This window comes from Aythya fuligula, chromosome 22 (assembly GCF_009819795.1).
Source record: "Aythya fuligula isolate bAytFul2 chromosome 22, bAytFul2.pri, whole genome shotgun sequence".
Lineage (NCBI taxonomy): Eukaryota > Metazoa > Chordata > Aves > Anseriformes > Anatidae > Aythya > Aythya fuligula.
In genome coordinates this window covers 4964672-4983135 of record NC_045580.1, presented here as the reverse complement: position 1 = coordinate 4983135, position 18464 = coordinate 4964672, and the positions used below count along the sequence as shown (strand labels likewise).

The 18464-nt window shown below is 51.2% G+C and overlaps 1 protein-coding gene across 1 annotated transcript in view; it reads right to left on the bottom strand.

Moving 5' to 3' along the window:
• UBASH3B (ubiquitin associated and SH3 domain containing B) overlaps positions 1–17427 on the bottom strand; it is a 63349-nt gene extending 45922 nt beyond the window's left edge. The window contains exon 1 of the mRNA XM_032201748.1: positions 17140–17427. Within this exon, the coding sequence (XP_032057639.1) occupies positions 17140–17300 (161 nt within the window). The 5' untranslated portion in view covers positions 17301–17427. The remainder of the gene's footprint in view (positions 1–17139) is intronic.
• Positions 17428–18464: the final 1037 nt, after the last annotated feature.

Genomic DNA, 18464 nt, shown 5'->3' with positions numbered 1-18464 from the left:
GGGGTGTTAAATCTGCTCAGAGCTAGTAGGGAGCTGTTTCTTCGAATGCTCCATCTATTTCCACGAGAACAAACCATCGGTTCTCACTATAACACGGCACTACCCCAAAGACGAGAAACTAGGCTTTGAGTAGGAAAAAAAAAATAAATCAAACCACCTACATCTCAAAAACCCTGTTGAATAAACGGCAGCAGCAGAGGGTTGTTTACTATACATTTTCCCTTCTCATATACTGTTAGTTCAAGAGCTGAACCCAATGTGCCATCCCCCAGAGCTTCCACAGCCAGGCTCCTCGGGCACGCCGAACCCTAGGAAAGGAAAATCAGTCAGGGCTTGAGGGCTGCAGGGAATGAAAGCAGAGCTTGAAGAGGAGCTCCTGGGGTCAGGCATATAGGGCACATACAGAGCTTTGTCCCCTCTCGGCACAAAAATCCAAGGCGCGCAGGATGTGTGATTGCGGCAGGCGGAGGTTATAAAACTCTCTGATATTTGGTCATTCACGTGACTTTCGGCTTGGCTCCAGAACTCAGAAGTGACCTGTTTGTGTGAAGCTGTCCCCATGCCACCAGCAGCTGAACCTCCTGTCACCTACCACCGCTGCACCGGCGAGGAGGAGAACTGCCAGAGATCGCAGCGAAGCTTTCAAACACTGCTGAGCTTGGAAGTGGCCCATGTTCAGATCTTCTTCTGCCTTCCCAGGTCCGTAGGGAAAAGTTTCCGTTTTAATCCCAGCATCTGGTGTCCATTTGATCGCAGAATAAAGGTTCATTCATACAGTGCACGCAGATTTTGGTCTTCGTGGTCAAAGAGCTTCCGCCCAAACTCCTCCGGGAAGAGTCCTTACCCCGGCAGCCCTGCGACTGTCCCTGAACCTTTTGGCCGGGGTCTGTTTTTCCTTGCATACAATACCCAAGGAAAGCCCTCTGGCAGTTATAGGGGGCTTTAACTCTGAAGAAAAGTGCAGCTAACATGAAGGCACCGGAGGTCACAGCGTGATTTTAGGGCCACGCTCACCTGGGCACCCGGCCGAGGGTCCACAGCTGCTCGGGGGCGAGCCACAGCTTCGCCAGCAAGCACCTGGGACGAATGAATGGAGAAAAGAGCCACCAAACAAAAACAAGGAGCTTTCCCACCCACGGAGCAGATACAATGGCACCTTCTTCTGCCACCGAAAGATGGCCCAGCTGTTCTTAGACTTGGTCACTTTTAAAATGTGGAGGCTGCGACCTCTGCATTCAGGTCTAAGGAAATGAATGGCAGCGATCCCAGTGATTTCACAAGCTGGCTCTTGTTCAAAACGTAGGTTACGGTGACTGCAGGACAAATTCTGAGGCCTTCCAGTTGTGCACATGTAAGCTCGCATGGGGGTACTTCCTGCTGGAGAAACTGCACAAAGGAAAAAGGGGCAGATTTTGCTTCCATCTATTCCTCTGTGGTTTCCCTCCAAGTTCAATTAACTCGTAAGCAATAAGCTCAGCTATAAATCAAAGGAATTAGGCACCAAGATTTGCTTGTTTCACACTCTTACATGATCTGGTAAACTGGTTTATAATTCTGCTCATCCCAGAGCTGCTCAGAGAAAAAACACAAAACTTTAAGCTTTTTTTTTTTTTTTTTTTTTTTTTTTTTTAATCTAGAAGGGAGAAGGGGGATTTCCCACTTCTGCTGGATGCTTTTTGGCTTCCCAATTAGAGAGGATGCAGAGGATGCAGCTCAGTAACAGCCCCCAACCTCTATTTGGCTGGACTCTTGCAGGAACTTACATCCTCAGGTTCTCTCCATTTCCTTCAAAAATCAATAGGATCGGACTCGTCTGTGCTGTATTGGCTCTGATTTGATTACAGCCCGTAAGTGTGCTCCCATTGATTTTACCGTGGCTTCGCAGTGCTCTTTTTGAAACCTCTCCATAACACGCCGGTGGCCTTAGTGCAGCCCTTGATGGAGCTACAGCAAGCACAAGAGCTGTGGGATTGTTAACACCCGCTGAAGGCCAGGATTAAAATGTATCTGACCCAATGCTCAGTCCTTCTGTGCTGTCAAACCCTACACTAAGACTAAAAGCTAACGTCTTGCCAAACACATTTAAAAGAACTAAGGGCTTGCCTTGTCTATGCTTTTTTCCCCAATCTATCAACTCTGCCAGCCCCAGTGGGTGATGAATGAAGGGCTTGGGCGTCTTTTGGGGAGAGCAGATGTGCAAAACTAGGCATGCTGAACTCAGCTGCCTAAAACTGAAGCTTAGGAACCTTGGGCACCCTCTGGAATAGGTTTAGGTGGTTATTTGGGGAAGCCAGACCTGAGCTTAGGAGAGTCAAGGTCTTCTGTGCTTAAAAAAAGTCAAAGGAACTCAAATACTTTCAGGATAATGGACTACTTAGTGCTGGAAATCACTCCGTGTTGTGGAGGCTGAAGTATAAATGCTTTAAGAAAATGAAAACTAAATGAGGACTGCCTTAGCGGTGGCCTTCAGGCTATCTGGGGCCGAATGCAAAGTTTGGCTCCCTCCATCTCCAAGTGACTGCTGGGCATAGGCTAGGAAAAGAACCCCTTAGAGGCACATTCAGCTGGATGAACCTTTCATCTGATGGGCACTGCTCACGGCACAGTGAGCAGCGCCGAGCCCATTCATTTCCTGACCCCAGTGGCTCACATCCTGTGTGTTCAGCCATGCAGTGGGGTGCATCTTGTAGACAAAACCACAGAGGCAGGCCTCGCAAGACAAAGCAAAGGCAGCGCTTTCCCCAAAGCACTGCTCATCTCCACAGGGGTCTGTGGGGCTTTGCTGGGTGTCCTCTTGGCACCACAGGAGCTGTGCAGGAGCTCGCTGCCTGCTTGGGATGGGGATTAACCCCAATTTGAGTGGTGTTTTCCAGGCCCTGTTTTTTTTTCCGAACCAGCGAGCTCTCCCGGCTTCTGCTGCTGCTTCTGATGCTTTGGTTTGTGTTATAAAGAAAGAAAAAAAAAAAAAAAAAGAGAACCACACAGTGGCCACAAATTGCTGCCTCATGTCAACTGTATGTATCCTGTATGGTTCATTGTGTATATTGTAGGGGTGCGTGCTTGTGTACGTGCGTATAAATGTGTGCCTGTGCCTGGTCATACGCACCTGGCAGCATCTTCAGCATCGTAGACTAACTGCACGTGAATGAGATAGTTGCAGGAATGGAAGAAGCCCTCTCCTTCTCTTCCCAGCTGCAGAAATACCCCTGGCACAGGGAACAAAGTCCCCACGGCAGCAGGGGAGGCCGAGCAGCACCAGTAGCGGTGTTTGGCTGGAGGACGGGGCCTCTGTTATTTCCTAGATACTCTGTGCTGCTGGTTTGGCTTGTAAAGGTTACAGAAACAGGGGCTAAAGGAGGGGTTGCCTAGACCTTGGTGAGAAACCCAAACCACCCTATAATTCTGTGACTTAGAAAACGTGATAGCAGTTTTAAAACTCGCAGGGTTTGGGGGAGGGAAATTATTTTTTCTCACCTTCGAATGCGTCACATATAGGAGAGGAGAGGAAGGCGCAAAAAATCCCATATTTCAACATCTCCTTTCACCTAAGGTGGTACAGCGAAATCACCTGTCACCAGAGCCTGTGTCTGTAGGTGAAGCTAAGGCCAGGGGTGGCTGCTGGTGGCAGATTTATAGCTCCAGATTTCTGCCCTGTGCCGTGCTTGGTCCCACACGCTTTAGGAGCAGGAAGGGACGCAAGGGAGGATGGATTCTGCTTTGTGGGGTGAGCTAACACGTGATGAGAATCTGAGGTTCTGCAAAACGGAGACGCTGAGAAGGAAAACACACACACAAACAGCCCCAGGACAAGCTGCTGGTGGAGCATGCCTGGAAAGCATTATCTCTCCGGGGAGGAAGGGTTTGCTACACTTGCACTAATGCTGAGCGACCTTTGCAGCGGGGAAGGGAGGATGGGTGCGTGCTGCAGATGGGCAGGAGGTCAGGATGGGCACGGCTCTCCCCACGTCTGCTCGCAGAAACTGACTTCTGCAGAAACGTCAGCTGGCACTGAAAGCCCCGGGGGGGGAAAATGGCCCAGAGGTGGATGCGCAGAGTGACTCAGAGAGCTGCCCCCAGTCCAACCCGCTTGTTCCTTCGGTGCTTTCTGAAAAGTTCAACCAGAATCAGTACAGCACGCTGCTTTCTGAAACCTGGGGGGTTGTGTTTCTACTCTCATTTGCTTTACGCAGCCATTTTGAACACATGCAAAGTGGGGGAAACACTTCTCTGACAGGCACCGTGCTCAGCCTGCACAGCAACAGAGACAGCAAAACGTTTCTGTACCTCTGTCCACCCCATTCACTGGGAGCAATGGGATGTAAACGCCTGCTTAGGGTTTTCTTGAATGGGAACCTGTGTCCTTCTCCACGTCCTAACAGAGCCCGTTCAGCCATTAGCATGAAAGATTTCCCATCACTAATTGTGAACATTTACACCTTCTCATCTCAGCCTGGTGTCCTGACCTGGCGTGGCTACGCCAGTCTCGCTGGCCAGGCTGAGCACATTGCCTGGCTGAAGCTGGTTTATGGATGGCTTGGATATCACCGGCACAGAGGTGAGGGAGGGAAATGAGTGTCTGCAATCCCATTCAAAGGCTCCTGAATTGATGGGAATGATTCCTCTTCCAACCAGTACGCTCCGACTGCGGCAGGACAAAGGCAAGCTTTTACAGCGAGTGATTTCGGAGGGACAGGAGCCGTGGCTTTGGCTCGGTTGCAAAACGACTCGTTTAAAAGTCAAGGCAAAATCCACGCTGCCTTGGGAGAGGTGATGGTGGCCGTGCAGGGGCTGCAATGATGAGAGGCAGGCAGGCTTCGCTCTAATGAACTGAATGGAGAGGGGCTGTGCTGGGTACACAGAAGTACTCCACTGTGAGAGAGGAGACGGTGAGAGCTGATAATGAGACCGAAGAACTTCCTTTGATTATTGCCTCTCATTTCCTACAATGCAATCTACATCTTTAAAGGAAGCTCCTCTTTTAAACGTTACATCCCCTTGTCTCGGTGTGGTTAGAAGATCTTAAGCACCAGTATTGAAAAAGGAAGGTTAACCTGAATAAGGTAGAATAGGAGGGCTCTTTTTCTTCCTATTTCTGTGCCACATGAATACCGTGGGACACCGCAGGTACGAGCAGAGCAATTTCAGCCGTAGAGCAGAGGCTGGCGGGCAGATGCAGGGCAGCACACGGCAGGTGCTGAGATGGTGCCGAGAGAATTGCTGAGGATGAACGGGAAATGAAGGCTGAGCCCATCCTGGGTTGGTCCCAGCTTTCAGGTGAGGACTGGGGCAGGATTGTGCTCAGGACCTGACTCCAAGCTATTTTTGACCTAGCTCTGAATACCAGGGCTGTGGTCGGACAGGCTGCTCAGCCAGGGTGCAGATGGTGGCTTTATTTTTCAAGCGTAACGGGGACTTGGAGCTGTGCCCCCCACTCCTACCCAGCGCGGCAGTACGGCCAACTGCACGTGGACATAACGTCCTTCTGGATTAAAAAAGAGCTGAAGCTGAGCTTTTATAAGCCTGGACCCACCTTGTAGGGTTTCAGATCTGCCCACCTCTCATTGGCTTCAAGCCACTAAGTGCCAGCGGCACCTTTCCTTTTCGCTGTGCTCATGCCCCAAAACTGCTTCCAGGGCACACTCACGGACCTCCAGAGCCAGCTAAAACATAAACCCATTCCCTAGGAAGAGAAGAAAGCAAAATGATGGCATCCTGTGGGTTACTTGAGACCCTCTTCCCTTCCAAGTGCTGGATTAGGGACATGAGCAGTGGCATGGAAAGGGGGCATGGCAATAATTAGAGCCAGCTACTGGAATTGCGCATTTCAGAACAAACAGGATGCACGCACAGACAGAAGAGAAGAAACCTCCTTGATCTAAAAACAACAAGGAAATGAAATTAGAGAGACATTGATACAGATAGCCAAACGGAGCCACGCTAACGTGGGCTGGCAGCGAGCTCACGGCTACAGCAGCAGCAAGGGATGAGCGGCAAAGCTCCACCCTGTGCCGCCGTGTTTAAAAACAAAACTAAATTGTTCCAAAGCCGCCGTGCATTTCGGCACCTGAGTGAGATCCATTCAAACCAACGGAATTATTTGTGCGTTTGATCTTAGGCAACACGTTTACATCCTCTGCCAGCTTGGCACCTAAATTCGTGCCAGTTTGCTCCTTGAACGTGGGGCCCGGAGGGGGAGCCGGTGGAAATGTGCGCCTTCAAAGGCTGCAATTCCCTCTGCTGTGTGCTGCTGCAAAGCTCCGCTTGAACTCTGAGGAGCTCAGGGGTGTTTGTACACCAGGCAAACCTTAAACTCCCCTCCAGCCGTGGAAACAAATCTGCCCAGACCTGGCGGGGTGCTGAAGGGATGCTGCTGGGATTTGCTGATTATTTTCACCCAGACCACTGCTAACAATGAAAAATGAGTGAGAAAGATGTGGTTTTCAGGAGTCTTCGTTCCAAGCGAAAACTTGTGTCTGCTATGACGCATACCTTGAAGCAAGGGGACAATTATCTAATCACAACATTCAATGCCATTTGCATAATGTCAACTAAATTGTTCAACTGCTTCAAATGCTTTTGTGATTAGGAAGATACTCCACAAATAAACCGACTGCATGTTCCTGACACTCCAGTCTAATGTGTTACAAGTAAGAGAAAGATAAAGCGGCATGGTAAAAGGATTCCTTCCTCACCATTACTTCCACTCAACCTAGGAAATCACAAAATGTCACGTCTATTACTCAAATGAAAGTCACATCAAAGGTCCTGGAGGACTGGGGGATATGCTGCAGCAAAATGGAAATAGTATTTTGCAGGTGGAGAGTTGAGCTGGATGCCTGGAACAGTACCTAATTGCCACATGAGAGTACATTTGGATGTTATTTATGTCCTGATGGCAAATCCAAATTACCGAGATCTAAACCCAGCAGCGCAAACGACTCCCTTTGTGTCCCCAGGCAAATACCTGGTAATGCTTTCATGTCTGTCGGGGTGTTTAATTTGCAGAGACACTGAGCATCAGTTAGCCAAGGCTTTCCCATGTGGCTGCTGACTGCAGGTAATCCATTTTGGACCCCTGGAAGGTGTTTAGAGAGCTACGTACAACTTTCCCCCATGTGCTGCTAAGTAAGGCCTTGGTTATTTTGGGGTTTTGGCGAGTCGTGGGGAATCACGCCCTTTGTATGGTCCATACACAACCCCCGTGCCCCATCACTGGTCCAGCTCTCACCTTTATATTCCTGATCTTTTATGTTCCTGTCCCCCAAACAGGAATTGCCATACTCCTCCAGCAATGGCACCCGAAGGCACCTGCCCTGAAGCTGGGCAAGGAACCGAGGCAGATGTTTTTCCTCAGCCTTCTGCTTCCTGAGGCCTGATGAGGTTTTTCTCTGACCTTTAGAAGAAGGATGGTGAACAGATCTTGGTGCCTACATCCTCTGCACTGCCCCCCACACCCACAGAAGTAAGAAACGGCATTAGGTGCATGGCCCATACCTGCATAACCCCACTCAGGACGGACTGAAATGGATGGACCAACCTAAAAAAAAAAATTCCTTTTTTTTTTTTTTTTTTCCTGTCCCTCTGCACATTTTAGCTGGGCAGCCTTGGCTGTGCCCTTTTCAAGTTCACCGTGCAGCAGATGGGCCTATCTGAACACCAAGCACAGGCGAGGAAATCAGCAGCTGGTCGCAGGAGTTTCCTAGGAGAAGATGAAAGGATCGCAGCAGGCTGCCCGGTGCCCGCGGTTCGGCTGACTCACACCAGAAGCCTGCCGAGACACAGTTCCCAGGTGCTTGAGTCACTAACACAAAGCCTGGGCTAAAATCAGAGGTGATGATGTGCTGGCAGGAGTTTCTCTCCTTGTGATGCACTTTCGGAGGGGTTAAAAGTTGCCTGAGTGACGGCTGTCGGATGGGGGAATCAGAGAAAAACCCACTCACGCCACGCGCCTCTGACACACCGCTTTCCACTTTGATCCAAACATCAGCAGTTTTGGGACAGGAAGAGGTGGAAGTCAGAAAGACACAGCGACCCCAAAGCCAGGGGCTTCCTAGGAGGTTAATTCCTCCCTCAGAGGTGGCATCTGATGAACCTGTTTGGGAAGCTGGATGATGAAACGGAGAATTCTTACAAACGCTGACCTGCCCGTGGGCAAGCAGAACATTGTACTTTTGGGAGAAGACCAGATGCAATGTGTGTGTGTGTGTGATTTTTCTCTTCTAAAATTGCACTATTATTATCAAATCAAAGTGAGACTTAAATGTCCCCCTGCTGCTGCTCTCAGGTTGGGGTACGAGGTCCCAGTTGCGCAGGCAGCACGCGGGACTCGCGGCTCTGCCACCCATCCTGACTCATCCTCCGTAGCCCCAACAAATAAACGTGCTGTGAGCAGCAAATGTAAAAAAAAAAAAAAAAAAAAAGTTTAAACCCTCTTTGTGTTATCTGAATGGTGTAAAGAAACTATTTCTCTAAAGGAAGCTCTTGCAGAAATGAAAGCCGGGTTGTTTCTGGGTGAGATCCTCAGCTGGTGCGTATTAGCATCGCTCTGGCAATCCGGTGGTGCTGGGCTGCTTTACGCTACCGGAAGGCTTTGCCCTTTAGGACGTGCGTGCATTTATGACCCAGCCACTCTGTGGGAGGGGGTGAAGAGGCTGCGAGGAGAATATAAACGTGTCTCGTAAGGTGCAGCTGTAATTTACATTTATTCCGAGGCTCGCTTCCGTCGCCCGTTGACTTGTGTAAATACGAACCAGATCCAGTCCTTGTTTAGCTCGAGATTTCTTTGAACTGCGCCTGGGAGAACTGCCTGCAGCGTATCCGGGGGTAATATATTGTGATTTGACACTTGCTAAGAGCTGGCAGCCGCTCTCCAAAAGAAACATTGATTGCAAAGAATAAATTCAATGCAATAGCAGAACAAGGGAGCAGGACATCATCGACACCATTTACAGTCTGCGATTGTGGAGCGCCCTTTGTCTTGAGGAGATGGCAAATGTTAATTAAGGTGCCTTCCCCGGCATCAGGCGATTGATGTGCTGTCTCATTTTACCTCTTGCTGTCTGTAAAATGGGGAGGATGCTGGTTTCGGAGTAGCAGTGCTGCGAATTTCACCCATCAATCTAGCTCACCAAACCTCTGGGTAACGACTTGGCAGTGAGAGATTTCGGAGGCGATGCTGAGACCAGAGCCTGAGACCCGGCGACGATGCTGTCTGCTTCCTCACGTGGCCTCTCCCTGTGCTCACTGCCGCTGGTGAGGTTGCAGGGTTCATGTTTTCCTTTTCTGTGTGTAGGGCCCCAAGCTCGCTAGGATCGTGGTGCGTAAAAGTCAGGCTTCTATTCACTGGTGCCATACAGGGAAAAAACCATACGGGGGTTTCAGGTCAACAAAAACGGGTTTAAAATTTGGGTTTTGATTCAGCCACTCTCAATAAAAAGAGGAACAGCTTAGAAACAAACAAAAACCTACACCATGCTATACATTCCTGGTACTGCCAGTGCCATTTAATGCATCCCCTTCATACTCAGGAGCAAAGAATCCCACACCCCGATGTCAGCCGTTCAGGAGAAGCCCCTGCTCGAGCGCTTTGCTGAATGGGGCCGTTAATGAGGTTTCAGTGCTGTAGGAGCTCACTGTGTTCCGTTTGGGAGAAGAAAAAGAAAATAGTCATTTTTACAAGCCCAAGATGAAAAATCTCTCTGAAACACACCCACCTCTACACCGGCAATTATTTCACAGCCACGGACGGCGGATGATTAATTGGGCACTATCAGGAGGCGCAGCACCGGGCTGACAGTACACGAAAGTGCAAAAAGTGGCGTTCACCTCGCGTTTGGTAATCGCCCTGGGGCGATGGGTGTGAGTCAAATACAGTTAAAACCTAAGGCAGATATCCCAACGTTTCTCCGGGCTGCTCTTTGCTCAGCCCACAACCTTTTGGAGCGTTTTCATGCTAATCTCCCATCGCCAGGGACTGTGAGGTATTCGTGCTGGCAGACAGCAAACTTCAGTCCCGAGGACTTGAATTTGGTGTCTGGGGAAAGCAAACACCTCAGGCACGGCTCCTGCCACTCACGGCAGCTTCCAGTTTCTTGTTGCTTGCTTTCTGTGCAAATTTTACACCGCTGCGTGGTGGGAGACAGAAACTGCTCGGGTCCTGACACCTGCCAGATATTGTCACGTCTACACATGCAGCTCTGCTGTCCGTCCTGATCCTCATTCTTTTGGGAATTGCTGGAAAAAGGGGAATGCTGGAGCTTCCCGGGGAGCAGAGGAGCCATGGCTCCAGCTTTTGTGCACGCCCGAGCAGAATAGGAGACGGTGGGGACAGGGTAATGCACAGCAGAGCCAGGGCCTCTTCTTTCGGGTCTGTTTATCCAGCGGGTGAGTGAGACACAAGCGCCCTGGTGTACCCCATTGTAATGCACAAAGCCTGCAGTGAGTCCCGGTGATGGAATCCAAAACGCTGTCAGCTGCTCCGCTCCAGCTCTTTTGATGACTCTGCTTGTTGAGGATAATTAGACGGGCGCAGTACAGACACACACACGGATGTCTCTATTCTTTTTGCAATTGCACGGCGCACGCTCTGCATCCTCTACGAGCACCGCTTAAAACCTAGGGCAATATTTTCAAGTGTGTGCAAGAGTTGGGAGCCCAAGGTTCACTTTCAAAGGTGACTTGAAAAACCGAGGCTCATCAGGAGCCAGCAGGGTTAGCAGCTTGACATTTAAAAGCACCCTTTTTTATTTTTTTTTATTTATTTTTTTGAAACTTCTGCTCAAGATCTTTCAAAACATGGAATTCCCCCCGGCTTCTGTCCATGTGTTTCTTCAGGAGGTCCCAGGGGCTGTCGGCACCCTTTGAGCATGGGCTCTCACCCAGCCAAGTGGCAGAAGTAATCCCAGGGTAAACTTCCAGATGGCTTTATAAGGAAGCACTGCAGAAACGGGCCAACGTGCTGCCACTGTCACCAAGCCTCCAAGGGGGTGAATAATCAGTATTTTATGCAAACAAGGCTCCGTTCAAATAGTCCGTGCTGGGTATCTGAGCTGGTGAGTTGCTCTGGTGAGCCTTTGTCCTGAGAACCTCCTCCTGACAGCAGCACTGGGTGAGGGGGAAAGGGATGGAAAAGGAAAAGGTAACCCTGCTACTTCTGCATCGCTCGATAACCAAGTCGTAGCTTGGAGGGGAATTGGAAATGAAGGTTGGAGTTGTTAGCACAATGGGGTTTGGGTTCTGTGAAGTGGAGGTGACTAAACGAGCTGCCGGTGATGGGGGGATCTGGGCTGCCCTTTCTGCAGCCGCCCTCCTTGCTCCGAGGACCGAGCTCAGGCCCTTTGCTCCGAGACAAAAAAATCATCACAGGGCCACAAGAACATGCAAACATTTTGTTGTCACCATGTCATTCTAGTACCCAAATGAAGCATCTACTTTGGGACCAGGAAAGTTTCTAACAACCCTCGCAGCTGAAGCCGGATAGCCCCAAAACACACAGCTCCACGGGGACGGCTGTCCTCTGCCTGACTTGCCACTGACCCAGGAACTCGTTGGACTGATGCTGCTACTTAGATATTTAAATATGAAATCCCCATGAAGCACAGTAGGTGAAGGTTCTTGGTTTTTCTCCTGGACACGTGCAAGCTTGCTTTCTGGGCACTAGCTCCGAGTATCGCAGTGACACTGCGGGCAGTAAGGGATGCTCTGCTCTCACACAGCCCCCTCGATGCTTGTGGCAGAAACATTTTCTGTGTTGCTATCAGTCCTGAACGGTTCCACTTTCCACTCTCAGACACGATTAACGGCAGTGGTGTGTACCGAGTTGCAGATCACCGGGGCAGTTTGGGATGCTGCTGCCGCCGTCGGTATAATTTTAGACCATGATCTGATCGGAGAAATGACTTCTTCAGCCCCTGGTAAGGGAAGAGCTCTCTCCATTTGCAAGCTTTACACAATGTAATGGAAATAAATGTTATTCTTAGACCAGATATCTAAGCCTTGTGGTTAAGCTAACGTCGAACCTCGACAGACTGAGGGGCAAATGCCAGCCTAAGTGTAGGTTTCGCATATATATATATGCACATATATATATATATATATATATATATATATATTGGCTGCTGTGCACCTCAGCTCCATTCAAACAGTGGAAGTGAGGAGTCCTCTCTGCTTTATCACTTCAGATCTTTAAAGAAAGGAACAACCTGATAGAGATCTCACCCCGCTGAACACCACGGCCAAACCGTCTGAGCGCTGCAGTAACGAGCTCTGGCCTGCAGCAGAGCCCTGCAAGAAAGCCAAAGGAAAACAAATCCATGTGCAGAGCAGCCGTGGGATGTGGTCCCCAATGGATGGCTTCTCGAGTGCACCTTCCTGGCAGCTGCTAACTCCATTCACATCCCGGCCCCGCGGTGCAGACCTGTTGGACCCCCTCCAGCACAGATGTAGGGAATTGGTGAGCGGCCTCAGTGCTGAGCCCAGCAATTGCGAGAGGCGACCGAGGGCAGCTCGTTGCTCAAAGTGTTGCTCAAGTCCCCCTGCAGAGTCTCTGCCGGGTGCCTCCCGGCATCCTGCGAAGCTCAAACAAGTGCCTGGGAAGGCAGAGCTCGTCCCAGCCATCTGCCAAAGGGTGCCTGCTCTTCCCCTTCCACTCTATGGGGTGGAAAAAGGACAGAAGTGCTTCCTATGAAGCTCCTGCTGAGACATGCATGTTGGTCTGTTGTTTCAGTAGCTGCAGATTTCCTCCAGTGCCCATAACAAACTTGGAAACACATTCAGCACAGCCTTCAGAGCAGTCGCTCCTAGAAACATTTGTGTCCATCAACTTCTTACACGGAAACGAAGTTTCCCTCCATACCCCAGGCCAGCACAAGTCACAGTGAATCACGAAAATGCTTCTCAAGCTTGGGCTTAAGTGGGACTTACGTGATGCCTACGTTTTGGGCTGGTCCTTTGTAGTACGATGAATTTCAGCCAAGAGTATGTGCAGAAAGCTAATACCCCGAAGGCAAGGTCGTGAAGGAACAGAAACCACTTCAAAATCCAAAGATAATCTGCAGCACTTTTTCTGTGTGTGCAGTGTTTTCCCAAATACAGCTCAAACCCTAGAGGAAGGAGAGATTCACAGCCTCTCCGTGCTGAAATACTGCTATGTTGCTAAGTCTGTTACTAGGCAAAACATGTTTTAGCAGCCTCGAAAACGTTTTCAAAACACAAGGGAAGATTTTTCTGTTTGTAAACTGGATCTGAACTTCTTTTCTTTGAAATTAATGGAACTATCACACTCCTCAATTCTCGTAGCTACCGAGAAACAAAATCAAACCAGCTTGGCTCTGTGCATGGCCAGGGAAAAAAGCAGTCCAGCTTTGTGCACTGACTCCTCTTCATGCCCATGGTGCTGAGTTAAACCCAGGTGATCTCTGGTGGCAGGGAGGAAGAAAAAAACGTGCCGCCCAGGGGAAGTGAAGCTGATTCATGGCTAACTGCACGATATTCCTGCCTGTCCCTTCTCCAGGGGGGGAGCAGTGTTTGCAGTTACGTCTAGCACCAGCAGATCTCCCCAGGAGCAGGCACCGCACACCGAGCCAGCATCAGGGGCCTGGCTGCAGAAGATGGCTCCATTTTTTCAGGCCGAGATGCCGGGAAGGAGAAGTGGTTCGGTTTTGGAAAGCTTTGCCACGAAGGGGCACAAACAGCGCTTATCTCTTACGCTTATCACGCAGAGCATGGCAAGCAAAAACACGATGCCTGTAATTTAAGTGTTCTGCTCGGGGATGGTGATTTACCTATCTGGAGTAACATCATGAGCCAGACACTTATCTTCGTATTTCTAGGGCTGGATCTCTGCTGAAACATCACCACGGGGGCTGTGGCTTCAATTCAGAGTTGAATGCAGAAACATGAGCAACATTTTAAGTTGTGTTTATTTATATATTCATGCACATACGCACACCCAGCATTAAAAGACAGCAAGCGGGATTTCTACTCGTGTTAAATTTGCAGCTTTCTGGTTTTGAAGATGTTTTGGACAAGCTTCAGCTCCAACATGAAACTTTTAGTTTGTGCATCCCTCAACTCCCAGCTCCTGGAGCCACCCTGACTTCTGCACCACGCAGCCAGAGGATTTCAGCTGCTTACCCCTCTCTTACTTCCAATAGTGTTAGTTCGGTCAAAGGCCTTCCTCCATCGAAAAAATGGCAGTCCACCACTACATTTTCCCATACTCAGCATTATACAGAGATAAAAAATAAAAATCTATGCATAATATACAAGTACGTGTACATGCATAATAGTTTTAAGTGTTCCCCTGTGGTTTCAGTGAGCTGTAAACCATAGCGTGCTTCCCTTGCACTTGCTCTCAGTAAGGCTAGCAACACGTATAAAAGGATTATCACATAAAAATGAGACACGCTGGCAGTCCGACTAGATCTGTGGGTGCAACAACTGCCAGTAAATCCATAGCAAGATGGGAACAGCATTTGGGGTCAACTGGGAAATGCCAGCTGCGAGAAATCTTTTCCTAGAGGAAGATCGTTGTTGTGTTTAGGGTCTCGAGACAGTGGGGATCTGGTTAGACTTTTGTGCGACCTTGGTAAAACGCTTGTCTCAGTGCCTGAATTGCAAAACGGCAATCATAACATCACCTCTGCCTTCCTTCCTGGCTTAAAGCAGAAACTATTCGGGATCGGGACTGTCTCCTCCTTTGTGACTAGACAGTACGTAATATAATGGGCTAATTACAAAATAAAAAAAAAATAATAATGAGCCTGTGCTGACACAGAGCCCCAACAGATAGCTCTCTGCAGTCCAAAACACCGACACACAGCTCAGTGGCTTGAGCAGTTCCCATCCATAGAGAAAGGCATCCACAGGTAGCTCACCCAGCCCGGCTGAACTCTGCAGGGTGGACAAGTAAAGGCTTATTTAATAACATCCTCATTTCAGCAAGAGATCCACGGCAGTTTAGCACCCGACACCCAAAGCCTAAACATACGCGACATCCTCTCTTGCTTTCCGCCTGGCTCGTACCATTTTCCACCCCTAACAGAGCTACTCTGTACTAACCAGCCAGGAGTACTTGGAAATCACATTGAGCCTTTCACCTCTGATTATTTTAGCATGCGCAGGGTAGAAGTCACTTGCCTGAAGAAACCCAGAACTGAGAAAATGAAATGAACACAGGAATCCTCAGCTCCCGTCAGCAGCGCCAGCTCGGAGCCCGGCCGGCCTTCTGAGCTCTTACTGCTGGCAAAATCCCGGAGAAGAATCATCTAATCCCAATTATTCTGCTGCAATAAACGCTGACCTGTCTGCTGCTAGGAGTGGAGTTGCCTGAGCTGGATCAGAAGCTGGAAGTTAGGAGAACTGGATACCCGTGAGTGTCCCCCTGCTGTCCCAATAGTGTCTCCCCGAGCAGCGATGGCATTTAGTGACATCCCTGACAGACTCGTCTGACAACTCGGGGCTTTGTTTGCAGAAGCCATCCCAACAGATGGCCACCACTCGAGGCATCAGCCTGCCTTCTATTTATACACAGGACCTCCAGGCGCAGATCTGTGCTCCCGGCCTCCCCGTGGCACTGCGGGGAGCAAACGGGGCTGGGAGAGCTTGGGGTGAAGGCTCCAAGGGGCTTTCTGCTGAGGCTACGTTGCACTTTACGTCTTGGGAGATGGGGTGCTTTGCCTTCTTGGCAGTTCAGTGAGCAGATGATCCCGGCAGGGAGCATCCCAGTGCCGTGCGGTCCCGAAGCTCCTGCTGCTGAGCCCGCACGCTGTTCCACAGCGTTCCCGAGGTGGAACATCCTTGTCTGGGCTTTTGCTGGTTTGCTGCTCATCTGAATTTTAATGATAAATTGTTTGGAGGATTCCTAGCAGGCTGGAATAGGGCGCCGAGAGCTACTTCAGGCCGGGCCAGCAGAGGACTTGTCAAAGCGTCCTGAGCTCAGCACTGAGACAGCCTTACCCAGCTGGTGGGATACATTTACAACAAGCATTCTCTGCACTTAGGATATTTTGCCCCTCTCTGTCTCACTTTCTGCCTTTAACCTTCCCTATCTTGCACACCGAGGCTTTGGTTTCATTTCTTGTCACACGTTACTTTTCTCAGGCTAGAATATGAACCACAGACATTGTTCCTCAGCGAACGGTGAGGCGAGCCCAGGGCTGACAGTCAGCCTCGATGGCACTGTTGTACAGGTGAGGACGAGTTTCATTCATAGCACCAGGCTGCTTTTTCCCTCTAGCTACTCTGAAAGGTGCCCATCTGTCTCTCCAAACAAGCGCAGAGCGTGAAGCCACCAGGCTCTTACCATCTTCATTTGCAGGCATCATGTATAAAAGTTAAATGTCTGTACGTAACTACAGATCACCGACAGACTTAAGGAGCGTAAGTAGGACAAGGGGAAACACACAGGGGATTTTCTGGATGTGCCAGTGGCAGTCTGACATCTCTCCCTAGACCTGCATGTGCGTGTCCCTGTATTTATGGAAAAACACAGCAGCGAGGCTGAAAAGCCACCGAGTTCTGACTGATATCAGCAACAAAAGGGAAACTTAGATCAGGAAACCTCCAAATGCTGGCTGGCTGCGTTTGCATCCTAAAGCCCACGGTCCCACTTCAGGAGTCACCATGCTCCAAACTGAACCATTAGGAAGTTACCCGTGGGTTGCTGCTTAATTCATTTCCAGCATAAGCACACGCAGGGCGATTACACCGGGGCATTTCTCAGCTGGACAAAACCAAACCTAATGCTCTGCACTCCTGAAATTCCCTTCTGTCCCCCTTTCTTTCGGAAAGATCAACTCGTGCGTGGATTCAGGAGGATCTCCCGGGTGACCGAGTTTCGCCCCGGCGACAGCACCGAGCGCAGGAACGCCGGGCTTTGATTTCAGCTTGGGGAAGGGGGGGTGCCCGGAAAATCGCCTTTTTGGCGACCCCAGGCTTTGCCGGGGGGGCACCTGCCGCCCCCGGGACCCCGCAACCTCCCCGTGTTCCGTGTCCCCGGGGCGGCTCCGGGAGCGCATCCCCGGCCCCTTGGAGCCGCGCATCCCCCTCCGCGGCCGCGCATCCCTTAACCACCCCAAAACGAAACGAGAGGAGGGCAGGGGGGGGTCAGAATAAGAAAGAGACCGAGCCGCCACTTACGCCCGGGCTTTGGGGAAGCCCATGGAGAGCAGGATCTCCAGCGACGAGCCATGTTTGATGGTCCCCGCGCGGTGCTGCCGGTTCCGCCGGGGGATGACTTTGCTGTACAGCTCCTCTTTGGCAGCCATGGCGTGCGGGGCGGGCTGCCCGCGCTGGGCCATCACGCAGCCATCGCCACCCGCGCAGGGCCATGCACACCCGCAGCGCCCCGCCGGGGGCCGCGGCCGGGGCAGGGCCGAGGGGCTGAGCCCTCCTCCGCTCTTTTCTCCCTTCCCCTCCGCTCCTCTCCCTTCCCCTCCGCTCTTTTCCGCTCCTCTCCGCGCCCCCCGAGCCCCGCCGCCGCCTCCGCCGCCCGTGCGCGCCCCGCGCAAAAGCCGCGCAAGCCCCCGCGGCCGCTCGGAGGCTCCGCAGGAGGCCCCGAGAACCCCCCCCCGCCGCCGCCCCCGCTCTTAAAGCCGCCTCCGGGGCGGGCGGGCGCGGCCCCGGCACCGGGCTGGAGCCGGCTGCTGGAGGAGAGCCCCAAAAGGGGGCTTTAAGGGGGGCGCAGCGCAGCCCCCGCTCCCCCTCGGCGCTCCGGGGATGCGCTGGGAGAGGGGCAGGGTGCGCGGCCAGCGAGGTCGTTGCCGGAGCAGGGAGGGGAAGGGCAGGCTGGTGTTGAAAAAAGCAAGGAGGACGCGCACACAAGCCCATATTTTTGTTTGTTTTGGTGTTTTATTTATTTATTTTTTTATTATTATTTTTTCTTAAGCTCGGCACAGGATTGCCCTAACGGAGGGGAGGTCGGGCACCCTGCACAACACTGGGGCTGCAGGGGCTCAGTGTGCAGCTCGGCACGGCTTGAAATGGTAGCACCGGTGGTTAAACTACACCTATTTAGAGGCAAAAGAGTCGCGCTCCAGATTTTCCACCTCCATCCTGCCTTTCTGCATCCTCCTCGGCCCTCTCCAGGCCACCACGCGGAATATATGGCCTGAAAGCTCTCCAGTTGCAGGGCAGGGACTGCTCTGCCCCGGTTAAAGCCCGCCGGGACACAGCTCTGCTCCTCTCCCCGCTGCCCTCCCACACAAAAGCTGCGTGTTCCTCCGGGCTGGGTGGGACTGACGCTGCTGCTGCCTCCCTGGTTGCATTTCGGTTCAGATCACGGGTTGATGTGGTTGAGTTCAAACCCAGGGGTTTACACGTGTGCTCTCCTGGCAAGAGACATCCTCCTGCTCTCACCTCTCCTTTGTATGCCTCCTGCCATCCCCTCCTGCCTCTGCTGCAGCACACAGCCCCCTGCCATCCCTCCTTTGGACAGACAAGCACATCTCCCCCTCATCTCCCCA